Source organism: Salmo salar, chromosome ssa03 (assembly GCF_905237065.1).
Source record: "Salmo salar chromosome ssa03, Ssal_v3.1, whole genome shotgun sequence".
Lineage (NCBI taxonomy): Eukaryota > Metazoa > Chordata > Actinopteri > Salmoniformes > Salmonidae > Salmo > Salmo salar.
This window is the reverse complement of record NC_059444.1, coordinates 102,175,102-102,197,211: the sequence shown is the minus strand read 5'-3', so window position 1 is coordinate 102,197,211 and position 22,110 is coordinate 102,175,102. Positions and strand designations below refer to the sequence as shown.

At 40.6% G+C, this 22,110-nt stretch overlaps 1 protein-coding gene across 1 annotated transcript in view; it reads left to right on the top strand.

Moving 5' to 3' along the window:
* LOC123741788 (zinc finger protein 135-like) overlaps positions 1 to 18,264 on the top strand; it is a gene marked incomplete at both ends in the record, with an annotated part of 28,863 nt that extends 10,599 nt beyond the window's left edge. Inside the window, one exon of the mRNA XM_045715998.1 lies at positions 17,909 to 18,264. Coding sequence (XP_045571954.1) covers positions 17,909 to 18,264 — 356 coding nt within the window. The remainder of the gene's footprint in view (positions 1 to 17,908) is intronic.
* Positions 18,265 to 22,110: the final 3,846 nt, after the last annotated feature.

The window sequence follows — 22,110 nt, the reverse complement described above, 5'->3', positions numbered from 1 at the left end:
AAGTCATTAAAGTGAATTAAAGGTGGAGTTAATTTTATTTTTACAGGGACGGTGCACATTAAACACAGTTGTGTATAATGGCAGGGTATTCCTAGCAAACAGAATGGGCCGGTTTGCAGACAAACTGAAGGGGCTTTAAGGTTTTAAGCAATCTTGGGTTAAATTAGTCAAGTAGTACGTTAAAATATGGGGTTTCATAGATTGAAGTAAAATATTGTATCCAAGGGTAGCGCATGTTCAATTAAGTTTAAAACTAATGATTGGGGGGAGTACAATGGAATTATAAGTATCATTAGGTTTTATTGTAGTCAACGTTTGGGTTTTTGAATCGGTGTAGTAGGATGAAATGCTGACCAAGTGGTTGTATTTTCTGGAAAAAGGAGCGTTTCAAATTCCTAGGGACAGGATATCTTAAAGGGGTATACACACATGGAATCTTAGAAGTTATACACCCATGGAATCGTTTAAGTTTTATTTTCTGAGTTTTAATTAAACACGTGAAATTCTTTTGATAGGGAATGTCCTGGGAACCTGGGATACAAAATGTAGATAAAGTTCTTAGCTTTCATTTGTCTAATGTAGTAAGAAACACGGTTCTGAAAGGGTGGTATGACTTTTGACCCCTCTAGTGGCTTCCCTGTGTGGTCTGATCAGCCACATTGAAAAGCCATTTGGATGGTGAATTTAAGGTCATTTGTGATACTGACTTTAAGGAAATTTGTAGAACTGATAATTATGATGGAGTTAAAGTTCTTAGACACAATTGACAATTTGAACCAATGAGAAGACAGAATGACGATAAGGGTACAATAATTTTTCTTTGTGGAGTAGTTTAGATTAATAATTTTGATCTGATTATGTTATGTGAATATCGTTTGATAATTAGGGGTACTTTTTACATTATCTAGATACGTTTATTTTCCCTTAGGAAGTCAGCTGTGGTTGAATTCAGTGGAAGAGATTTAACACAACAAGGCTGTGGAATTAATATAATAGTATTATTATATTTTGTTGTTGAATAAGTTTAATAATGGTAGACTTATGTCAAGTATTAGGATATATTCTAAGCCAACGGACCAGCAAAGTTAAATTATAAACAGGTGAGGACAGAAATAATACTGGGACAGACAGTAAATACATAATAAGAATAGAAGATAGGAAGAGAATTTAGTTTGGGTCGCTTAGTTAGGATATTAATTCATGGAGAGACTATCGGCTCCATTTGGCATGTATTTTAGTTTTGATTTTAAGTTTATGTTTGGTAAATTCGCTAAGAAGAGATATGACTGTTTACACAGACAAGCACATAGGCATTTAAAACCATACAAAGCAGCACAGATAAATCTTAAATAAGACACTTGACAGAGAATTGTTACAGGGTAGCTAAGGGTGAATGCCCCAGGGAGAATTGGACATGTGGAAAATGAAAGGGGGCAATCCTACAAGAGAAGGGCTGACATAAGGATAATTTGTTTAGATATGCAGCAATATTGATACATGGCTTGAGCCATGTATAAATAGGGGGAGTATGGTAGAGCAGGTGATAGAACAGGTTAGGATAAACAAGGATAATTACTTAAACAAAAACATTTTTTGTAGAATATCCATTCCAACATTTGGAAATGGACTTAGTGAACTATTCCGATTGACATTTACATTTACATTTTAGTCATTTAGCAGACGCTCTTATCCAGAGCGACTTGCAGTAGTGAATGCATACATTTCATTTTAGATTTGAGGGGAAGAAGGGGTGTTTAACAATAATAGATAAGTATAGCAAATGGGTAGAAGCGTTCCCAACTTACTTGGTGGACATGATTATGGTAACTAAAAAATGAGGTCAAGATATTATCCCTAGAGTTGGTTTACTGGGATCTCTTTAAATGATGGATGACATTTTAGCTAATCAGGTAGAGCCTATAGAATGCCAGAGTTAGAGATACCAGAACAGGTAGACATAGACGTTGAAGTAATACTAACAGACACATGAGAAGACTGTTTGTTAACCAAACCCGTATGTCCAAGATTTTGTGTTCAACAGGTGAATTACAGGAGAAGGTGATTCACTCAATTCAACCAGGAGACTGGGTGTGGATCCAGTCCCTGAGGAGAAAAGACTGGAAGCAGCCCTGTTGGGAAGGCCCATACCAGGTGCTGTTAAACCACTGCCTTTGCCATTAGAAAAGCTGAGAGAGTCACTTGGGTCCACGTTACCCACTGCAAGAAGGTATGTACACATATGAGCACTGCTGACCACACACAGAGTTAGGAGAAGAACCGAGTACCAACAGGGTCCGGGGGTTACCTCCTTAACGAAGATTTCCTATCCCGACCGTTCATCACTGTGTGTGCTCCTAGAGGTAGCTGTAGCTCAGTTGGTAGCTCAGTTGGTAGAGCCAACTGTAGCTCAGTTGGTAGAGCATGGTGTTTGCAATGCCAGGGTTGTGGGTTTGATTCCCACGGGGGGCCATGTATGAAATGTATGCATTCACTACTGTAAGTCGCTCTGGATAAGAGCGTCTGCTAAATGACTAAAATGTAATGTAGGTGTGAGTATGGGGTGGTACCTAGCAGAGAGACTAAGGGCAGGAGAGGGTTAGCGGTTTTTGGGAAGAGTAGAGACTCTGAGCTGCATCATAGTCTAATCTTTCTGATACATTCAGATCCACCACCTTCCGGTACTAATCATATGACACCGTTGTCATTTATAAGAATGAAAATATAAACTATATAATACACTGATGAGTGACATACAGAATAAGGAATCAAAGAAGATCAAGATGTAGAATTTAAGGTAAACATTAAACAATTTCCTGGGAAAGAAGACAACTGTACAGGAATTGGGGTTGGCCAGATTGAAGTACTCAGCCAACCCACCTCGGTTCACCTTAACTCCTGATGAGTACCAGTGTTATAGATACAAGAATGGCACCGAGAACTCATATGATTTTAATGGCTGAAAGTAATCGTTAATGTGACTGAATTAGGTTTGAAAGATGAATAGAAAATTCTTAACCTCACAGCACCTATAACTGATGAAGGGTGGGCTAGTACCAGCAAAGGACGCATACGACAGAAATGACCACAAAGGGTGGTTAGGAACTTGCGCCCTGGGTTTATTGGTCCAACCAGACTCTTAATAGGATGGGCAATGACTTTCTACTGACATTTTACTATTTTAATTTTATTGTGTCCTGTTCTTTTTTCCCCTTTGCTTTTTTAAGTGAGTTGTATTGATCAAGCGCCAGCATTTAGTGTTCAGTTAGGACCTGGCTTTCACTAGAATGTTCTGATCCAGATTATGACTCCATCTGTGGATGACAACAGCAATCTGTAGCATGCAGGTATGATTTGAGCCACATCTAAAATGTTATACCTTTTCTATATCCATATAGAAACACTAGCTACGACCTGCCTTATTTAGCTAGCTCAATGTGAAATTCTGATTGAGTCATCAGAGGCCAGTTATAGGAGGCTAAAGAAGGCACAGGATGAGTTTTGACCAGGATGGGAGTAGCCCTGTCTAGATGGATGCTATTGGCATCCTCAGGGAAGTTCCAGATAAATACAAAGCAATGAATCAAATATGTGAAGGCTTTAACACTACATTGTTTTGGTGGTTGACAATAAATAGAAATGTGGATTGGATTAATGACATTTTTTTATAATCAACAGAGAGTCATGAATGAAAACGGGGATGCAGTAAAGAGGTTCTCTGACCAATTATCCACCACCCCCTCATGACCTGGTAAAATAGACTGACTCTCGATATGTTACTGGCAAAAGAGGATGGTGTAGGTAGAATGATTAGGTTCATTGCTGTACGTACATTTCTGATAATATAGCTCATGTTTGGGAAATGGAAAAGTGTTGTAAGAACTGTATTATGGGCTGCTTTCACCTGTATGAGTGTGTTTGGGTTGTGTGGTTGTTGTTTGGTCCCATGTGCGAGAGGTTTAATCACCAGAACTCTAGAGAGATGGATAACGGAGCAGATGGTGAGCTACGGACCGAGTCAAAGTTCAGACCAATGAGACGACAAGTACCTACCGCCGAGCAAGGTGGAGGATTCATTCAATTATGAGGAGCCCATGATAAGATGCGACCATCTTTAGAGTTTCCTGAATTAGTTTGATTTTGTGTGAAATTTCTGAATCCAATAAAAATAGATGTGTTATAATGTCTGTGAAATATTTAGCCAATCGGGTGGATGTAATGAAAGGTTTGACTAAAAGATTTCACTCAGAAACCTTATAACCTGTTGAAATGTATTGGAAATACAGCTATAATAATGGGTTAAAAACTATATTCCAATACTGTGTGAGTAAGACACTGTTACCAGAATGAGCAGGGCAGAGTTGATAAGACGACCTTGGGAACGGAACAGGAGAAGAAGCCTCCCTAAGTTAGGGAGAGTAACAACGGCCTGGGAACGGCTAGTGGGCAGGAGATTAGAAGACAGGTGGCAAGGTTGATAAGGAATGTATGTGTACTGTGGGAAAAATACAGCCGCCTAAAGCTGGGTTGAGTTCTTTACTGATGTGTGTGTAACAGAGATTTGTTAACTATACTCGCACTGCACTGACAGGTATGGCTGAGCAACTAGAGGCTACCACTAGAACCGCTAGACAAAATAGATTGGAGTTGGATATGATATTGGCTAATAATGGGGGTGTATAAAACGTTTGGTGAACAATGCTGTACTTTTATCCCTAATAACACTAGCCCTGATGGTAGCATTACCAAAGCTCTACTGGGACTTGACAAGCCATCTGCTGAAATGAAGGGTGTAGCGGGGGAATACGAGGGGAATTGGCTGAATACCTTTTTTGGTAAGTACACATCTATGGTGGTTACTGGATTTCTGACCCTAGTGCTTGTGTTCCTATTATTGTTGTGTTGTGTTGCCTGTATAATCCCTTGCTTGAGAAAATATCTTACAGAAGTTGTCCGAGCAACCGGAATGATCCTTGGTTTGCTGTTGGGGAAGTGGTTGAATAAAGCTTATCCAAAATGTTCTCATATGTATTGAATGTAGTGGCAGGTGGATGTGAAGATTTTAAGTACTGGGACAAAAAGTCTGTCCCATACATGTTAGGTGTAGCCACTGTCGCAAAAAGGTCTTCTTTTTATACGTTTTTTAAATAATATGTTCTGAATTTATCCTGTGTACTATTTGTCTTTCCTTATGTGAAGGTTTGAAGTTCCTGGGTGGCTGGTAGTCAACCTAGTACAGGTTAGGTGTAGCTGGAGGACTGAAGGTTTTTGTTATTGTTATTGCCTATTAATAAAAGTGTTTGTATTGTATTTTAGTGAGTGACACCCTAGCGGGTGTCAAAAGGGGGAATCCTACATTTATCTGAAATGTCGTATTGTGGAATGTTCTTCGGGTGTGAAAAGGGGGGATTGTTGGGTTTTATTTCACTTATTAGATGTGATGCATTACCATTTACAGTAGATGTAGGCCTAAGTATGAACGGACTGTAATGCACTAAGAGGTTTATATTGTATTAACATAGATTGAGCAACATATAATAGACATGACTAACTGGAGGGTTGCTGGCTAGTAGGAGTGTAGGCTGAGTAGACTCGTGACACACACACACAATGCCTGGTTGTGGGGCCGCTCATGGACAGGTGTATGTGAGGAACTGATAGAGGGGAGAATGACTGTGGCACAAGAACAGGCACTGTCCTTGGGTGTCTGACTCTCGGGTACACACATGAAGATAAGCTAGAAGACAACTATGCTTGGCAACAAAGATGCGTCTAGAGGCTGGGACCAGCCTGCACGCCAACGATAGGATGAGTAAGTTTAAACCACGCTCATCCTCCCTCTGACAGGCCAGCAGTGAGCGGGAACTATCTCTGTCAGAGTATTTAATGAAGAACTTATGATGTCATTTTCAGTTCTCTGTTTGCCCTGCGAGGTGTTACAGTGAACCCGTATATACGAAGATTGCATTTACCATTTATTCTGCTTGACTAATTCTATTAATAAACAGCTGAAAATATATTCAGTAGCCTAGTGGTAAATTTTGTTCTGATACCAGAATTGAATTGACGCAGCCCTAACACTAGCTCATCATCCCCAACATGTAGGATAAATTACCACTGGTCTGTATAGCTATCTCATCATCCCCAACATGTAGGATACATTACCACTGGTCTGTATAGCAAGCTCATCACCCCCAACATGTAGGATACATTACCACTGGTCTGTATAGCTAGCTCATCATCCCCAACATGTAGGATACATTACCACTGGTCTGTATAGCAAGCTCATCACCCCCAACATGTAGGATACATTACCACTGGTCTGTATAGCAAGCTCATCACCCCCAACATGTAGGATACATTACCACTGGTCTGTATAGCAAGCTCATCACCCCCAACATGTAGGATACATTACCACTGGTCTGTATAGCTAGCTCATCACCCCCAACATGTAGGATACATTACCACTGGTCTGTATAGCAAGCTCATCACCCCCAACATGTAGGATACATTACCACTGGTCTGTATAGCTATCTCATCATCCCCAACATGTAGGATACATTACCACTGGTCTGTATAGCAAGCTCATCACCCCCAACATGTAGGATACATTACCACTGGTCTGTATAGCTAGCTCATCATCCCCAACATGTAGGATAAATTACCACTGGTCTGTATAGCTAGCTAATCACCCCAACATGTAGGATAAATTACCACTGGTCTGTATAGCTAGCTCATCACCCCCAACATGTAGGATAAATTACCACTGGTCTGTATAGCTAGCTCATCACCCCCAACATGTAGGATAAATTACCACTGGTCTGTATAGCTATCTCATCATCCCCAACATGTAGGATAAATTACCACTGGTCTGTATAGCTAGCTAATCACCCCCAACATGTAGGATACATTACCACTGGTCTGTATAGCTAGCTCATCATCCCCAACATGTAGGATACATTACCACTGGTCTGTATAGCTAGCTCATCATCCCCAACATGTAGGATACATTACCACTGGTCTGTATAGCTAGCTAATCACCCCCAACATGTAGGATACATTACCACTGGTCTGTATAGCTAGCTCATCACCCCCAACATGTAGGATAAATTACCACTGGTCTGTATAGCTAGCTCATCACCCCCAACATGTAGGATACATTACCACTGGTCTGTATAGCTATCTCATCATCCCCAACATGTAGGATAAATTACCACTGGTCTGTATAGCTATCTCATCATCCCCAACATGTAGGATAAATTACCACTGGTCTGTATAGCTATCTCATCATCCCCAACATGTAGGATAAATTACCACTGGTCTGTATAGCTAGCTAATCACCCCCCAACATGTAGGATAAATTACCACTGGTCTGTATAGCTAGCTAATCACCCCCAACATGTAGGATACATTACCACTGGTCTGTATAGCTAGCCCTGTGATTTGTACATAGTTACAGGCGATATTTGGGTTCTTTTCAAATTTAGAAAACCAGTTTTTGGAGCATCATATATTGATAATTTATACTCTTTATACTCCCTTTCTCTATGTTTTAGCCGGGGTCCTACTTCTGATGTTAAGGTCGTCACGGGGGTGTCAGTACTGAACAAATCCATGTTTTATTCATTTCTTCTTTAGAGTTTTCTGTGGTTTATCTCTCTTGAGGTTTCTTGTCGCTTGTAGTGTTCACAGGACAAGTCTAACACTTACTTATACTCAGGCAGACCTACCCCGGAAATGTATTTTTCATTCTGCAGATGGTCACAAGCTCACTACACACATTATTCAAACAGTTCAAATTCAGGCCTCCCCATTCACTACAACAATAACCAACTGTTCCCAAGATCACCACACATCAATTATCAGGCCATTACTATTTACTGCAAACATTTGCTTTACTGCTGCACTATCGTGTTACAAAAGCACACCCTAAATAGCATGAGGACATCTGGACAGGATGTCCTTGAAAGGGCATAAACATAAGACACATAAATAGATCATCAATCACTTTCTGACACATACCGTCTACTATATTCTCTCTAGCTTTTAAATAATTTATTTTCAATCTTTCTTACCATTATCTGGGTACTTGCATTTCAATGCGAGTTACGCCATCATTTTTCTGTGGGATTGTACCATGTTTATTCTGGTGATAACTGGATCGCTGGCTGTCTCATGGAGTGTGTGAGGGTGTCATGGTCGGGATGGCCTGAACTCAGAGCCTGATAGAATACCAAGGAAATCACCAGTAACTTACAGCAAATTTGACCCTCCATTTTCCCTGAAACAGAAGGTAATTAACCAGGACACTTTGTCCCCAGATATAACAGAAGATAATTGAACCAGGACACTTTGTCCCCAGATATAACAGAAGATAATTGAACCAGGACACTTTGTCCCCAGATATAACAGAAGATAATTGAACCAGGACACTTTGTCCCCAGATATAACAGAAGATAATTGAACCAGGACACTTTGTCCCCAGATATAACAGAAGATAATTGAACCAGGACACTTTGTCCCCAGATATAACAGAAGATAATTGAACCAGGACAATTTGTCCCCAGATAAAACAGATACTAAGGCTGGTTTCAGTCTGAACTGGTCTTTGACCAAATGTGTAGCAGCAGTTTGTAATTGTATAGTAGAATAGCTGTGTACATAATCCTAATACTATGGACTACATTTAAACACTTAAACATTATCTTATTTTAGGGTGTGGTCAGATAGACTAGTGGTTAGAGTGTTTGTTAAGCCGTCAAGGTAAAAATCTGTCTGTGCCCTTAATTTAAGCAAGGCACTTACACCTAATTTGCTCCAGGGGCGCCGTACTACTATGGCTGACCCTGTAAAACAACACATTTCACTGCATCTATCATACTACTATGGCTGACCCTGTAAAACAACACATTTCACTGCATCTATCATACTACTATGGCTGACCCTGTAAAACAACACATTTCACTGCATCTATCATACTACTATGGCTGACCCTGTAAAACAACACATTTCACTGCATCTATCATACTACTATGACTGACCTTGTAAAACAACACACCTATCATACTACTATGGCTGACCCTGTAAAACAACACATTTCACTGAATCTATCATACTACTATGGCTGACCCTGTAAAACAACACATTTCACTGCATCTATCATACTACTATGGCTGACCCTGTAAAACAACACATTTCACTGCATCTATCATACTACTATGGCTGACCCTGTAAAACAACACATTTCACTGCATCTATCATACTACTATGGCTGACCCTGTAAAACAACACATTTCACTGCATCTATCGTACTACTATGGCTGACCTGTAAAACAACACATTTCACTGCATCTATCATACTACTATGACTGACCCTGTAAAACAACACATTTCACTGCATCTATCATACTACTATGGCTGACCCTGTAAAACAACACATTTCACTGCATCTATCATACTACTATGGCTGACCCTGTAAAACAACACATTTCACTGCATCTATCATACTACTATGGCTGACCCTGTAAAACAACACATTTCACTGCATCTATCGTACTACTATGGCTGACCTGTAAAACAACACATTTCACTGCATCTATCGTACTACTATGGCTGACCCTGTAAAACAACACATTTCACTGTATCTATCATACTACTATGGCTGACCTGTAAAACAACACATTTCACTGCATCTATCCGCTGTCTGTGACAATAAAACATTTTAAAAGCAAGCTAACATAGAAAATGACAGCATAGATTTTTTTTTAAATAATGACAACAGTTAATTTAACAATGCTGGTTATAAATCTTGTTGACATACATCCAAGGACAGCTTGACTTGCATTACACTCTCACTGCAGAAAAATATTCTCATGAAATCACATTTCATTTCTAGTTAGAGAAAAGGATTCCTGTAAACACGGCCTGCTACAAGCAGGAAACAAGTTATGGACGAACCAGAAATGTCACATGTCTGTTTGACAGTAACCCTGGATGATGAATGTGTGAACTATCTTGTCATCTCTTTGGGTAACCACAATGGAACATTCTAGTCTTCCCTGTGGCTCAGTTCTTAGAGCGTGGCGTTTGCAACGCCACGGTTGTGGGTTCGATTCCCACGGGGGCCAGTGCGAAAAATAAAAATAATAATAAATGTATGAAATGAAAATGTATGCATTCATTACTGTAAGTTGCTCTGGATAAGAGTGTCTACTAAAATGTAAATGTAAGGACATGAACTGGCAGAACAGGTTTCAGAAAAGTATGGAGTCATTGTTTTCAGGAAGGTGTACCCATGGCCAGTGGTGTAAAGTACTTCAGTAAAAGTACTATAAAGTACTACATAAGTTGTTTTTTGGGGGTATCTGTACTTTACTTTTGAATTTGTATTTTTGATAATTTTACATCACTACATTCCCAAAGAAAATAATGTACTTTTTAATCTATACATTTTACCTGACACCCAAAAGTACTCGTTACATTTTGAAAGCTTAGACAGGACAGGAAAATGGTCTAATTCACTTATCAAGACAACACATGGTCATCTCTACTGCCTCTGATCTGGCGGAGTCAGGAAACACAAATGCATCTTTTGTAAATTACGTCTTCGTTTTGGTATGTGCCCCCTATCCATACATTTTAAAAAACAAGATAATGGTGACACCTGATTTTCTTAATAGAAGGAATGAAACGATTTATACTTTTAATTTTACTTTTCATACTTAAGTATATATAGAACCAAATATTTGTAGACTTTTACTCAGGTATGACAATTGCGTACTTTTCCCACAACTGTCTATGATGATAGGAGAGACAGGAGGCAGACTAAGAGCAAGGGCAGCCACCTGAACTACTGCCCTAGAAATACAAGGAGCAGTCTACACAAACAGCCACCTGAACTACTGCCCTAGAAAAGACAAGGAGCAGTCTACACACACAGCCACCTGAACTACTGCCCTAGAAAAGACAAGGAGCAGTCTACACAAACAGCCACCTGAACTACTGCCCTAGAAAAGACAAGGAGCAGTCTACACACACAGCCACCTGAACTACTGCCCTAGAAAAGACAATGAGCAGTCTACACAAACAGCCACCTGAACTACTGCCCTAGAAAAGACAAGGAGCAGTCTACACACACAGCCACCTGAACTACTGCCCTAGAAAAGACAATGAGCAGTCTACACACACAGCCACCTGAACTACTGCCCTAGAAAAGACAAGGAGCAGTCTACACACACAGTGAATCTGAGAAAAATGGTTTCAAGTTTGTTTTTTAGTCCATGCATATCAACCATGACCACTGATCTGACCTATGACCCCTAAAACACAAAAGAAAAGTGTAATATCTAGAAATCTGAATGTGTTTATCCAGCTTTCTTGTTGTTTTTCTGTTTGATGGAACTAGTTGAGAGTTCTGTGTTATTTCTTATTTTATGTACCTTTATTTAACCAGGTAGGCCAGTTGAGAACAAGTTCTCATTTATAACTGCGACCTGGCCAAGATAAAGCAAAGCAGTGTGACACAAACAACACAGAGTTACACATGGGATAAATATCACGTCCTGACCAGTAAAAGGGGTTAATTGTTATTGTAGTTTGGTCAGGGCGTGGCAGGGGGGTGTTAGTTTTGTGTGTTTCGGGGTTTTGATGTATGTTCTATATTTTCTATTTCTATGTTTATTCTAGGTTTCTCTTTCTATGTTGTGTTTTTTTCAATGACCTCCAATTAGAGGCAGCTGGTGGTTGTCTCTAATTGGAGGCCATATTTAGTGTGTTCGTTTTCACTTGTGTTTGTGGGTGGTTGTTTCCGGTTTAGTCTGTGCACCTTACTGTACTGTTATCGTCGTTATTTTGTTTGAGTGTGTTTACCTTCAATAAATACGAAGATGAGCAATATACCCGCTGCATATTGGTCCGATGATTTTTCCTCTTCAGACGAAGAAGTTTATGACAATAAACAAATGTACAGTCAATAACGCAATAGAAAGGTCTATATACAATGTGTGCAAATGTAGTAAGATTAGGGAGGTAAGGCAATAAATAGGCCAGAATGGAGAAATAATTACAATTTAGCAATTAAACACTGGAGTGATAGATGTGCAGAAGATGAATGTGCAAGTAGAGATACTGGGGTGCAAAGGATAACAAAAATAACAAAATGGGGATGAGGTAGTTGGTTGGGCAATTTACAGATGGGCTATGTACAGGTGCAATGATCGGTAAGCTGCTCTGACAGCTGATGCTTAAAGTTAGTGAGGGAGATATGAGTCTCCAGCTTCAGTGATTTTTGCAGTTCGTTCCAGTCATTGGCAGCAGGGAACTGGAAGGAAAGGCGGCCAAAGGAGGAATTGGCTTTGGGGGTGATCAGTGAAATATACCTGCTGGAGCGCGTGCTACTGGTGGGTGCTGCTATTGTGACCAGTGAGCTGAGATAAGGCGTGGCTTTACCTAGCAAAGGCTTATAGATGACCTGGAGCCAGTGGGTTTGGCGACAAATATGAAGCGAGGGCCAGCCAACGAGAGCATACAGGTCGCAGTGATGGGTAGTATATGGGGCTTTGGTGACAAAACGGATGGCACTGTGATAGACTACATCCAATTTGCTGAGTAGAGTGTTGGAGGATATTTTGTAAATGACATCACCGAAGTCAAGGATCGGTGGGATAGTCAGTTCTACAAGGGTATGTTTGGCAGCATGAGTGAAGGATACTTTGTTGCAGAGTTGTATGGCATTGAAGGTCGTTTGGAGGGTTGTTAACACGGTGTCCAAAGAAGGGCCAGATGTATACAGAATGGTGTCGTCTGCGTAGAGGTGGATCAGAGAATCACCAGCAGCAAGAGCGACATAATGATGTATATAGAGAAAAGAGTTGGCCCGAGAATTGAACCCTGTTGCACCCCCATAGAGACCGCCAGAGGTCCGGACAACAGGCCCTCCGATTTCACACACTGAACTCTATCTGAAAAGTAGTTGGTGAACCAGGCGAGGCAATCATTTGAGAAACCAAGGCTGTTAAGTCTGCTGATAAGAATGCGGTGATTGACAGAGTCGAAAGCCTTGGCCAGGTCGATGAAGACGGCTGCACAGTATTGTCTTTTATCGATGGCGGTTATGATATCGTTAAGGACCTTGAGCGTGGCTGAGGTGCACCCATGGTCAGCTCTGAAACCAGATTGCATAGCGGAGAAGGTACGGTGGGATTCGAGATGGTCGGTGATCTGTTTATTAACTTGGCTTTCGAAGACTTTAGAAAGGCAGGATAGGATGGATATAGGTCTTTAACAGTTTGGGTCTAGAGTGTCACCCCCTTTGAAGAGGGGGATGACCGCGGCATCTTTCCAATCTTTAGCGATCTCAGACGATACGAAAGAGAGGTTGGACAGACTAGTTATGTATTTGTGTTTTCATGTTTTGAATGTTGTATTGTAGTAGGCCTAACCCTCACCAATTATTCTGGTGATGGAGAGAGACACCAGACAAGACACAGAGACAGCAACAGAAGAATAGGATATGATGGAGAGAGACACCAGACAAGACACAGAGACAGCAACAGAAGAATAGGATATGATGGAGAGAGACACCAGACAAGACATAGAGACAGCAACAGACGGCACAGAGAAAGTGATGGAGAGAGAAAGAGGAGGGGAGAGCACACAGCAGACTGTATCAGTAAGCTGCTATAGGGATTCTGATTACTGCATTGTGTGTGTGTGTGAGTGAGTGAGAGTGAGAGTGAGAGTGAGAGAGAGAGAGAGAGAGAGAGAGAGAGAGAGAGAGAGAGAGAGAGAGAGAGAGAGAGAGAGAGAGAGAGAGAGAGAGAGAGAGAGAGAGAGAGAGAGAGAGAGAGAGAGAGAGAGAGAGAGAGAGAGAGAGGTGATTTGGTACTGTGGGATTCTTTAATCAGTTTGGCTCATTAGACAGGTCAGAGTCTATGTTTGAAGTGGTGGAGTGGGTTTTGGCAATACAATTTAGATGTATTCATGGATTTAGCTGTTGAAATTCCGTCCCAGACCCCCTACTGGCTGTAGGCTAAGCCACCAATGTCTTCAAATCCTAGGGGAGAGAGGAGCTGCTACCCCTGGGGGGAGAGAGGAGCTGCTACCCCTGGGGAGAGAGGAGCTGCTACCCCTGGGGAGAGAGGAGCTGCAACCAGGAGAGACTGTGACCCTGCTCTATAAGAGCTTAACGTTTGTTGATTGTTGTGGAACGTTTGTCAGGAGCTTCAGTGATGAAGACTGCTGCACTTGCTGATGTTTCACAATATGCCGTCTCAGTCACCAGGTCTCAACACAATAGAACACCACCATCCCTCCAATAGACTTCCAGACAGTTGTAGAATGTTTGCCAAGGCTCATTGTAAGAGCTGTAAAGAGAGAGGGACTCGGAGAGAGAACAGGTAGAACCTGATATGTAAATGAGCAGAGCAAACGAATGCAACTTTCGACGACCGAATGATCATTCAGACTCTGTTTCTATTGAGAGATAAAAGGTAAGACGACGATTGTCATGTGAATTAATATAGTTGATGATATTGTCATGTGTATTAATATAGTTGATGGTATTGTTATGTGTATTAATATAGTTGATGATATTGTTATGTGTATTCATATAGTTGATGGTATTGTTATGTGTATTAATATAGTTGATGGTATTGTTATGTGTATTAATATAGTTGATGATATTGTTGTGTGTATTAATATAGTTGATGATATTGTTATGTGTATTATTCATATAGTTGATGATATTGTTGTGTGTATTAATATAGTTGATGATATTGTTATGTGTATTATTCATATAGTTGATGATATTGTTGTGTGTATTAATATAGTTGATGATATTGTTATGTGTATTAATATAGTTGATGATATTGTTGTGTGTATTAATATAGTTGATGATATTGTTGTGTGTATTAATATAGTTGATGATATTGTTGTGTGTATTCATATAGTTAATTATATTTTTGGTGGACAGTGTTATAATAGTCCTACTCTCCTTAAAATGTTTTTGATATAAATTAGATCCGTGGGGTGAATTCGTTCTGTGCCCATCTGTGTGCCCCAGGGTGATCGCTCCTACACTATCTACAATCTAAAAGGGTTCTTTGGCTGTCCCCATAGGAGAACCCTTTGTAGAACCCTTTTTTTGGTACTAGGTAGAACCCTTTTTGGGTTCCGTGGAGAACCCTTTCCACAGAGGGTTCTACATGGAAGCCAGAAGGGTTCTACCTGGAACCCAAAAGCGTTCTCCTATGGGGACGGCCGGAGGACCCGTTTGGAACCCTTTATTCTAAGAGTGTACTGTATCATAGGTCTATAGACTTGTCTTCTCAAAACAGGCTTAAAACACAACAAGTAACAAACAAACATGTTCTCTTTATAATCTACAGTTAACTCCTTTCACTCAGGAAGGTATGTTGTGTGAAAGAGAGACTAATAAATATTGTTCGAGAGACTAACAACAACTTACACTTCCTCAAAACAGTTTGTGCGTATTCATTAGTGCCCAGCGTAGCAAAACGTTTGGCAACAGAAACCGTTTAGGTGCAGTTGCTGTTTGAGGTGAAGAAACATTTGCTTTGAGAAGCTCCACAACTCATTAGTGGTGGTGCATTAAGACAATCAGAAATACTATCAGACATCCCCAAATGGGCACATTTATAGGCCTACATTTGCACACAGGCCAGGTAGACTAGTCCTACTTCTATATGTGTAACCAGGTAGACTAGTCCTACTTCTATATGTGTAACCAGGTAGACTAGTCCTACTTCTATATGTGTAACCAGGTAGACTAGTCCTACTTCTATATGGGTAACCAGGTAGACTAGTCCTACTTCTATATGTGTAACCAGGTAGACTAGTCCTACTTCTATATGGGTAACCAGGTAGACTAATCCTACTTCTATATGGGTAATTAGGTAGACTAGTCCTACTTCTATATGTGTAACCAGGTAGACTAGTCCTACTTCTATATGTGTAACCAGGTAGACTAGTCCTACTTCTATATGTGTAACCAGGTAGACTAGTCCTACTTCTATATGGGTAACCAGGTAGACTAGTCCTACTTCTATATGTGTAACCAGGTAGACTAGTCCTACTTCTATATGTGTAACCAGGTAGACTAGTCCTACTTCTATATGTGTAACCAGGTAGACTAATCCTACTTCTATATGTGTAACCAGGTAGACTAGTCCTACTTCTATATGTGTAACCAGGTAGACTAGTCCTACTTCTATATGTGTAACCAGGTAGACTAGTCCTACTTCTATATGGGTAATTAGGTGTGTGTCCTTACTCAACATTGACAGGAGTGTTTCAAACAAAAGACAATTAATAAATTGACAACAATCTTGCGGGGTCAGGTCTGGGTGGTCTGCCAGGGGCCGTTTCATTTAGTATCTGTTTGGGTCAGTTGGGGAATGATTGTATTTCCCCATAGTATGTTGTACCGAAGTTGACCGACTGAAAGGGAGTGTAACTTTATGACTATAATTACTGTTCCCTGAAGGAAAATAAATAAATCCTAAATCATTTCAGTTTGCTAAATCCAGTGGTTCTAACCAAGAGTCACCCAAATGGTCATTAATGTGGTTCTTCAATAATTACACATAATACTGTAGCTGTTTAGTTACAGTCACATGTTCAACTATCATCAGCTGATCCAGGAAATCATTTTCTGAATGACAAACATCATGACATGCAACAACAACCAAAGTGCTTCTTCATTCATTACTCTGGTAAAGACAGTTATGCCGTGCTCCACGTTGGATCCAACATCCCTAACAAATTGATGTTTATAATGTGTTATTGTCTGCTTGATTTACAGTAGGGTCTCGTTAGTCTGTTTGGACACAGAGATACTTAGCTCATAATGTGTAGAGAACTGTTCCTTGATGGATAGGCTATTGTTCAACACACAGAGCTATTTTCCTTTATTCAGGACATTTAGAATGACAACACATTACAGAGTAGCCTAGTGGGATTATTCACAAAATTATCTGGTGATCAGGTTATGAAATGTCATGACAAATACATTTTAGTTTCCATGTTTCACCTGAAATATTAAATGATTTATAGTCCTAGGTCTATGTTGTTGTTAGGTGAAGTTATGGGTCCTACAGTAGGTCTATGTTGTTGTTAGGTGAAGTTATGGGTCCTACAGTAGGTCTATGTTGTTGTTAGGTGAAGTTATGGGTCCTACAGTAGGTCTATGTTGTTGTTAGGTGAAGTTATAGGTCCTACAGTAGGTCTATGTTATTGTTAGGTGAAGTTATGGGTCCTACAGTAGGTCTATGTTGTTGTTAGGTGAAGTTATGGGCCAATTTGGCAAACAGTGTACAAACCCTCATTGTCAGGCTGATGAAAAAGCCAAAGAGCATTTTACTGGTTGAAGTGTTTTTTAAGTACAAAGCGGTTGATTTGCGATGATGACACAAACATTATATTAAGCAGGAGATTCAAGCGAGCCTTACAATTATAATCCAAAGTAGTGTGAAATGAACTCATTAGCAACCTGGTAATGGAGGTTACTCCCCTGAGCAAAAATCTTTTCTCACCAGCAAACATAGAAAAGGGCCTCCAATCTTAGATGTTACTACTAATGTGAAAACAAGACAAAATATGACTATTGTTGCTCATTTTAAGACAAATGTCAAGTAATCATTACATTCATTACAGATGTCAATTGTTGTTCAACATCATGGCTACGCTGTTGGCATCACCTTTTACAGTGGATTTCTGCTGTTGTGGGCCTTTAACCATCTGTATGACTTTGTCATTCACACAGGAGAGAGACATGACTATAGTGGATCCTCTGGGGAGCCTCAACAACCTCATGATGCTGATAAGGCAGAGAAGAGTCTCTCCAGATCAGAACTCCTCAAGAAACACCAGCAGAGACCCACAGGGAAGAGAACTCACCGCTGCTCTGACTGTGGGAAGAGATTCACCTCATCAGCAGGCATTAAAATTCACCAGAGAACACACACAGGAGAGAAACCTTTTAGCTGTGATCAATGTGGGAAGAGTTTTACTCAGCTAATCAACCTGATAACACACCAGAGAACACACACAGGAGAGAAACCTTTTAGCTGTGATCAATGTGGGAAGAGTTTTACTCATTCAACCAGCCTGAAATTACACCAGAGACCACACACAGGAGAGAAACCTTTTAGCTGTGATCAATGTGGGAAGAGTTTTACTCATCGAAGCAGCCTGATATCACACCAGAGAATACACACAGGAGAGAAACCGTATATCTGTGATGAGTGTGGGAAGAGTTTTACTTGCTTGCGCAATCTGACTTCACCAAAGAAGACACACAGGAGAGAAACCCTATAGCTGTACTCAATGTGGGAAGAGTTTTGTTCAATCTGGCGAACTGAAGATACACCAGAGAAGACACACAGGAGAGAAACCTTATAGCTGTACTCGATGTGGCAAGAGTTTTGTTCAATCTGGCGAACTGAAGATACACCAGAGAACACACACAGGAGAGAAATCTTATAGCTGTGGTCAATGTGGGAAGCGTTTTGGTCAATCTGGCCAGCTGACATCACACCAGAGAACACACACAGGAGAGAAATCTTATAGCTGTGATCAATGTGGGACAAGATTTGCTTGGCTAACCAGCCTAGTATCACACCAAAGAACACACACGGGAGAAAAACCTTATAGCTGTGGTCAATGTAACAAGAGATACTCCGATAAAAGACATCTGATCAAACATCAGAAAATACATGAATGAGTTGTTTCATGATATCAATGATATAATCTCACAATGTAGAATGTTTTAACATTGTAGTAGGAGTATTTTAATGATGTCACAATGTAGAACCCTAAACGTTTGCCCCCTGTTCTATTGATTTCAACATGATATGGATATTAGCCTCAGGGGGAAAATCCAGGCTCTGAAATGGAAGAGTTACTATTTATGTGATTTAACAAAAAGTGACAAACACAAAAATAGTTTTACATTTACCATGTTGGTGACCCACTGGAATCAAAATGCAACACTTCAAAATGTAGCTAGCTGTTTTCTACAAATTGTCCTCTAACCAGGGATGTACACATTACTCCCAGATTCCATGTGGATTTTGAGCTGTTAGTTTAACAGGACGTGCAACCTCATCTCCCTCCTCTCACAAAAATGATTTCAACATGATATCGATGAGTTATGACAAATAAGTGTTGCGTTCCTTTGTTTAGCGACCCCTAAATTTAAATTCATCACTCCAAAATGTAGCTGTCTGTCTTCTGCAGGTTGTCCTCTAACCAGTGAGGTAAAATATATCTCCCATTTCCATGTGTTTTTTAGTTGTGTTAGTTTCAACATCATGTACAACCTGATTTCCCCCTAATCGATATCAGTGATTTATTGCTACTTGTCAAAACAACAGTGTTTCTGGTGCAGTTTATAAGGAGCTTGTTTAAAAAAATACAAGTAATATGATTATTGTGGCAGATGTTTGTGTACATAGCACATTTTATGTTTAGGTTTTCAATATATCACAAACTGTTTCTGCATATTGGTTATTGATTTAGACACGTTAAAACTGTGTTTTGACATTGGGGCTATCCCACCCAGCAAAATGTCATTGAAAAGCTGTTGAAAATAAGACGATGCAACCAAATATTTCATATTTACATTTCATGTAACATTTAGTAATGATATTTATGCAACCAACTGACAATTTTTTTGTGCAATTATATTGACATTCTTGCCCTGCTTTTAGAATATCAGGGTTCATTCTCACATGGGTAGGCAGTCAAAAAGTGTTGTGTTTTGCGTTTAGCCAGTGCGTTGCCATGGATCACAATTTATTTTGACGGCTTTTCCGTATTGGAGATGAGTTTTGTTTGGGCTCGTTCCAAGGAGACGAGAGTTCTAGAAGCTAGTGGGTTTTAGGAAGACGAGAGTTCTAGAAGCTAGTGGGTTTTAGGAAGACGAGAGTTCTAGAAGCTAGTGGGTTTTAGGAAGACGAGAGTTCTAGAAGCTAGTGAGTTTTAGGAAGACGAGAGTTCTAGAAGCTAGTGGGGGAAAAATATAAGGTTCTAGAAATATGTTTCTTCGTGTTTTTAATTGTTGACAGCCAGTAGACACCATGTTTATATTGGTGAAGGTGAAGCATTGTAGTTGATTATAATGTGAAATGGAAGTTGTTTTCTGTTGATGGTGAGCAAACTTCTAAAGTGTTATTCTTTGGTTTTTCCTTTTTATGTTTTGAGGTTGGACTTTAGCACGTATAGCGCGTTAGCACGTATAGCGCGTTAGCACGTCTAGCGCGTTAGCACGTCTAGCTCGTTAGCGCGTCTAGCTCGTTAGCACGTCTAGCTCGTTAGCTCGTATAGCTCGTTAGCACGTAGGACGCACTGATTGGTGTCACCTCGTTAGTCAGTATGTGTTACACCTGTGCTGGCTTGTCCATCTCGTTAGTGGGAAGGTGTTTCACCTGAGCTGGTCCAGGTTCTATTTAAGAGTGTCTGGCCCAGTGCTCCAGTTGTCTTGATACATGTGGAGAGTCAACACCTTTAGTTGCTCCACCTTTTTGGTTTACTTCCTGTCTTTAAGTTTGGTGTGGGTTTTTCTTTTGTTTGCCTCTTCTTGGGCAGATTTAGTGGGTCTCATGGTGGGTGTCTTTTAGGTCCTAGTTGTTGTTACTAGTCAACTTTCAGTGGACACTGTGAGAGCAAAATTGCAAGATTATGTTATTATACTTTTATTGCATCAAATGGTTGTTTTATGCAACAGAATAGAGGGTTCTTAGAACTATTGTGTCTGTGTGTTCTACTGAGGATGGGCCTCTGGGAGAAAACACTGACAGGAGATTTACAATGTCTTTTGGGTGATAAAACCTAAAGAGACCGCATTCCAGAGCATGAGTTAATGTTTCTGTTCTATATGGTACCAGGGAGAGATGACCCCAGGGCCAGACCCTGGTCTCTACACAAAGAGTACTGTTTCTACAGCAGATACTGTCTGCTGAGAATTATAAGTATCTTTCATACAAATCTTAACCTTGTGACCCGTTCTATACATCTGTTGTTGGTCATGTAGGTTGAAAGGGGTGCATCTTGGCTTTAAAAGACCTTTGTACTTTTGTCTCATGGCTCTCAACGAATCATCTGGGGGTGATTCATCTCTCAACGAATCATCTGGGGGTGGTTCATCTCTCAACGAATCATCTGGGGGTGGTTCATCTCTCAACGAATCATCTGGGGGTGGTTCATCTCTCAACGAATCATCTGGGGGTGGTTCATCTCTCAACGAATCATCTGGGGGTGATTCATCTCTCAATGAATCATCTGGGGGTGATTCATCTCTCAATGAATCATCTGGGGGTGATTCATCTCTCAATGAATCATCTGGGGGTGATTCGTCTACCAGCCATCATTATCGTAGAACACTCAATCGATTCACTTTGTATGTGTGTGTTGTATTGACCTGCTGCCTTATAAGTGAATAAAGATTTCGTTTTAGAGTAACTCTGACTTGTGTGATAAGTTTGTCTCCTCATTTGATATTAAAGAAATTAACCACCACATTTGGCGATGTGAATCTTGACTTGGTGACCGCTCCTGACGACCTGGGTAAATGGTGCAGCAGGGATCCCTCTAACTTGGGATCTCAGGGAGACCACACTTCAGGAACAGAACAAATGGACCCACCTTTGTTCTGAGAGGCAGCGAGCTGAGTGGATACCACATCTCCAACCTAGTTTAAAAAAGAAAGAGGTGAGCGAAGCACGCAAAGTGGAGTTTTTAGAAAATCCTCGTAGGCTCTGAGTGTGTATTCCTGTGTGAGGGGGCACCTTGGAGGCGTAAACAGGGCCCAGTCAGTGGAGGATGATCTGAGAGTCAGTCGACTCAGACACCTATCATTGGTCGGTTGCGGGCGACCTAGAGCTGTCCTGACACTGAATTGATCACAGTGGGGATTGGTCTGTAGGGGTGAGGGGCCAGGGTGACTGTGGGTTCTGTGTGAAACACGGTACCTGGTGAAACTCTATTGGAAGAAGGACCTCATTCTGAAAAGTGTCTGTGTGACTCTCAGAAGTGGTGAATTCCAATGATTTTAAACGTGCTGCCAGGTATGCCCTGGGTTCGGTCATTTAGCGT